This window comes from Dreissena polymorpha, chromosome 1, assembly GCF_020536995.1.
Source record: "Dreissena polymorpha isolate Duluth1 chromosome 1, UMN_Dpol_1.0, whole genome shotgun sequence".
Lineage (NCBI taxonomy): Eukaryota > Metazoa > Mollusca > Bivalvia > Myida > Dreissenidae > Dreissena > Dreissena polymorpha.
The window spans coordinates 150,427,706-150,432,424 of record NC_068355.1 but is presented as its reverse complement, the minus strand read 5'-3'; the positions used below and the strand labels follow the sequence as shown (position 1 = coordinate 150,432,424).

The 4,719-nt window shown below is 33.8% G+C and overlaps 2 protein-coding genes across 2 annotated transcripts in view; both read right to left on the bottom strand.

Moving 5' to 3' along the window:
- Positions 1-613: 613 nt before the first annotated feature.
- LOC127868143 (hyaluronan-binding protein 2-like) lies at positions 614-1,168 on the bottom strand. The gene is made up of 2 exons (XM_052409767.1): positions 1,010-1,168; positions 614-915 (listed from the first exon to the last, which is right to left on the bottom strand). Exons 1-2 carry the CDS (start codon positions 1,071-1,073, stop codon positions 614-616), a joined length of 366 nt encoding a protein of 121 aa, XP_052265727.1. The 5' UTR covers positions 1,074-1,168.
- Positions 1,169-3,582: 2,414 nt separating this feature from the next.
- The window catches only part of LOC127857974 (neurotrypsin-like), a 12,682-nt gene continuing 11,545 nt past the window's right edge, over positions 3,583-4,719 (bottom strand). Inside the window, exons 2-3 of the mRNA XM_052394817.1 lie at positions 4,715-4,719; positions 3,583-3,766 (exon numbers count right to left, since the gene is read on the bottom strand). The exon at positions 4,715-4,719 is cut by the window's right edge and continues 134 nt beyond it. Of these exons, the coding sequence (XP_052250777.1) occupies positions 3,583-3,766; positions 4,715-4,719 (189 nt within the window). The remainder of the gene's footprint in view (positions 3,767-4,714) is intronic.

Here is a 4,719-nt window from a genome sequence, read left to right as displayed (position 1 = left end):
TTTAAATGGCCACTAACCACATCCCTTCTCATCTTCATTACCGGGGCAGTCGTTCACATTGTTACAAATCTTGTCATGTGACATACATCTGTAAACGATAATAAATTGAGTTATTATCTTGGGCTTGTCTTGATATAGATATATTCACGCCATAAACGTAATTGAAAACTAACACGCTCAAAGCTTGAAGCACTGTAAAACTTTTACCAGAACAACGACCATTACAAGCAAACTCAGTCGTGTTAAGTATGATATCTTATTAGATAAATCCTCCACATACTTTATTAACTTATAATAAACTGTAAATAATAGCAAGAAAAGGGGTTTAATAATAAACTTATATGTTCAGTAAGACACGATTGGTGTCACACCGTGAGTAAAATGAGGGGTCTAATAAATTCGTTTATTTATTGTTGATACTATTATTTAAATAAAGGTAAAATAAAATGTTCTAAGAAAATCTAATGTTTGATAGTCCATATTTCCATCAAAATATTCTCCAAATCAAGATAAGTGATTTCGAGTTATTGAATTCAGAGTAAATCCAATAGAATTAGTATCAGTATTGAGGAATGTTACAACCGATGTTTTCTACTTGTGACATGTTGGATTTTTAATCATACCTTTGCATCGTTTTAATCCAGGGCAACATCGCACCTATCTTCGCATAGACACCCGGATGTCCTCGTGCACCACATTTAGATCCAAATGATGTTGCACCCATAACGTAGAATATGCCTTCAATGGTACAAACCATTGGTCCACCAGAGTCCCCTTTACAGGTGGAATCACCCCGAGTAATATCAGCTGCGCACACCATGTTTGATGTAATGTTTTTCATGTTCTGGTAAGCATGTGAGCAAATAGAATCGTTGATGAGGTTTACTTCTGCTCCTAGAAGCACACTCGATAATCCTGTAAAATTTTATAATTATATTATAATGAGAGGAAATCCCAATTATATAACGTCGTTTTCTACTCAAAAATATTATTTCAGATACAAACATACCTTGATCAAATCCTGTTTTGCCCCAACCAGAGACGTAGCACCTTAATCCAAGATCGTAAGGCATCCTTTCATCCGGCAGACAAGCTGCTTGCACGGTATCACTGACTGTGATGATTGTATCATTCTTCAGCACCAACAGAGCCAGGTCATAATCAAGCGTGGTTGCTTTAAAGCCATAGCATGTACTATTTTATAAATATGACAAATAAGTTAACGATTGAATTAAGAACGTACATAACAGGTATGCTTTTTGACATAGGGTGATATTTAAAACGTGGCGCAATAATTAATATTATTTAGGAATACCTTTTAATTTGCAGACAGAACATATACTCAACATATATTTTTATTGTTATCGTTTTTATTTCCTGAAAACTTGATCGACCAAATTACATGTATTGATTGTGATATGTTTGCCACGTAAATCCATCGTGTCTTACTATTGTATCGTATATATATTTCTTAAAGAGATGTACACAAATCAATTATCCATGACGGGTCATTTATGCGTCTGAGGTTCGAAAAGAGATGTACACAAATCAATTATCTAAGACGGGTCATTTATGCGTCTGAGGTTCGATTTTGGTTGCATAAATTGTATCGGGTCATTTTACTTTTGTAACATCCGCGCTTCATTAACCCTTTATTAACCTGCTCGTAATTTAAGTATCGATACGGTTTGTTCTTAGATTCGACCTGGTGACACAGTTGTTAATCTCATTTGATTCAAACTTGTCTGACATACTTTTAATATAAACTTTGTCTCTATGTTTCAACAAGATTGAGTATGAAATAATTTAAAACAAGTAATGTTTTAATTTTTTGGCTTGTGACTTAGTTTTAAACCAAAATTAAATCCGGATCGATATAGGCATGTATATTGCTACCTGTAAGATTAAGTTTCTAACAAACTTTCAGCAAAATTAAGTCTCAAATGTGACCCCACTTAACACAAACTAGGATATATTTGAAACCAGCTTCTGCGATTATCATTCAGAATTGTGCGTTAACAGTTCAGGTATCTGGTATTCTGTACGTGAATTTTGATATTTTTGAATTCTAGGATTCAACTCGCATGACGTACATTTGTGCAGGTCAAATTAACCAAAACTATTGCTATTTCATTTTGCTTGTGTTATATATGTTTAGTAGTTGCTTTGGTCGGGCTTTTAAGTTTTTTATTTGTTTCACTATCAAATGACTATTTAGAAATGTGTTTACGTGTACAGAATAATTAACTAAAGCTGGTTTAAGCTATTTATAATGAAAACAGCAAGTTTCCTAAGCAACACAGCTAAATGTATCGATATCTCGAACACTTTTATACTTAAAAATCTATAGTTAGTTTTCTTTTAATTTAATATAATGCAAAATAATATAACATATTTGCATATTTACACTGTACAAGAAACAACATTGATTTTACGGACTACATAAACCTCATCAATAATGAGCAAAAAGGTATAATAAACAATAATGCTTAATAATAAACTTACCAAATATCTTAAGAAATTATTATACATATATATTATCAGCACTTACAATTATATGACGGATGCAATATGATTTGATTTGGTCCCAGCTTAAACACCTGCTCGTGGACCTCCTGTCGAGTTAAATCGTCAGCTCCGGCGCGCACAATGACGCCTGTTATGGCATCATTATTATCACTTCTGTAAATAAAACGTATTAATTAATGTGTACATTTTGTTATGTAAATAAATATTGATTTTAAAAACGGAATTATGTCACTGAAATGAAGCTTCCTGCAACAAAAGGATTAATTTATTTTCTTAATATACTGTTTTATTTTGTATCATAGGCATATTTGTTGTTTGTAATGTTAACCTACTTCAAATAGAGACGGGTTTACTATGATGACTATATTTAACTGCAATCTGCATTTTTAAGAAGTTAAGTAGCTAAAATGGTGTTAAGTTATTGATTAAATCGTCCATGAATATTGGGTTTTCAGAGTCATGAAAGAAGAAGAAAAACATACTGAAAGCAATGTGCTACGCTGAGAATCCAACGTTGATCAATGATGGTCCCTCCACAACGCCACGTACTATTAACGCGTTGTATATGCACATACACTTGCCAGGGGTATTGTCCCTTAGATTGAGGTTCGCCTTGAACTATGTGTGATTCTATCGATGGCAATGAAAATATTGAACTGGTGAAACCTGGGCGCATACCTTAAAAAAAGTCGTAACATATACAATTGTATCATTTTATTTCGTAGATTAATACAACCTGGTATATTCGTTTAATCGTTAATTCGTGGATTTTGATTTAAATATCTGATATTTTCCTTGCGCGTTCGTTGACCACTTAAATTCGTGGTTAAGGGGACCTATACAGATAGTATCCGACGAATAAGATTGGTTTAATATTATATGTATTAGCAGGTATCAGACGTATTCGCATGTTTCTTAATGGCGCTAACTTGGTCACTACTTACCAAATTCAGTAGTTGCTTTCTTTGAACTAAATATAACTCCAGCATGTTTACAATATTCATGCACTTTAAAAAGATTTTACAATTAACATTCATATCCATATCTTGGTCACTACTCACCACATATAGGGCTACATATAACTCCTGCATCCTCATTGTGCACACAGTCATGAACGCCAACTCCGGAATGACGGCAAGAAAGGATAGATGTTTCGTTACCGTCACATTGAACGTCATCCAATAGGATACTCGAACTGCCTTGACCAAAGTAGGCTTTTATCATCGCTTTCCCACCACTGTGAACAAATTTTGGTAATGATATCAACAATTTTAGGGGCGGAACTTCATGGCGTATTAAATTGATCAATCACTGGGTAGATTGTTTATCGGATGGGATAATACAGGGAATGATATTATACTTCTAATTTCTATCAAAATGAATCAGGTTCAACAAAACAAACAATTTGATACCAAAAATGTACATATTTTATTCTAGTTTAAAATCATAAATCACAAAAACGTTTATTTTTTTAAAATCACCACACCCCGCACTACAGAAGTTAAATGACGTCATCAATGGGACAATAATTCTTAAAAATCGATATAGTCATTGCAATCGCAAGCGTTGCACATCAAGTCAAAACAAATGATAACTGTATGCTAATCCTCAACTATTTAAACAAACGATTTAACACGCTTATGTCAATATTGACAACATCATTAAAATGTCAATTTCAATACACATCTCCAAAATGGCGTCTCCGAACTATTCGGTGAAGTGTGTTCTTCGATTTAATTTGTCGCTGCAGTCCATTCTTGATCTCCAATTGAAGACGTTTATAATTAAAGCGGGTGTACTCTTTCAAATCGTAGTGCAAACAATCTTTTTCTCTATTCGATGTTTAAAATAAGCGATAATTCGGGTCGTCTTTTCGAACGCCGTTGCTAGATGTATGCCAACGTGTAAAAGCCGGATCAGCAAAATCAGCGGGGATCCTTACATTTTAAATATAAAAAATGGATTGTTTTGCAGATTTTTAGGAAAATGTGGTACGATTAACAGAATAACAGGTTACTGTCCCATCGTTTTGTAATATATCAGGCTCGGCACGAATAAAATAACGGCTCGGCAAGCCTCGCCAACATATCATCCTAAGCCTCGCCTGATATATTACAAAACGACGGAACAGTAACCTGTTATTTTCTATACGTGTATGTGCTTTGAATTGTTATATTATATTTACCCGTG

Coding starts and splice junctions, on each gene's coding strand:
- LOC127868143 (XM_052409767.1), bottom strand. CDS start 1,073: ATGCCTTACGATCTTGGATTAAGGTGCTACGTCTCTGGTTGGGGCAAA. Junction 916..1,009: donor CAAAACAGGATTTGATCAAG/GTATGTTTGTAT, acceptor AAAATTTTACAG/GATTATCGAGTGTGCTTCTA.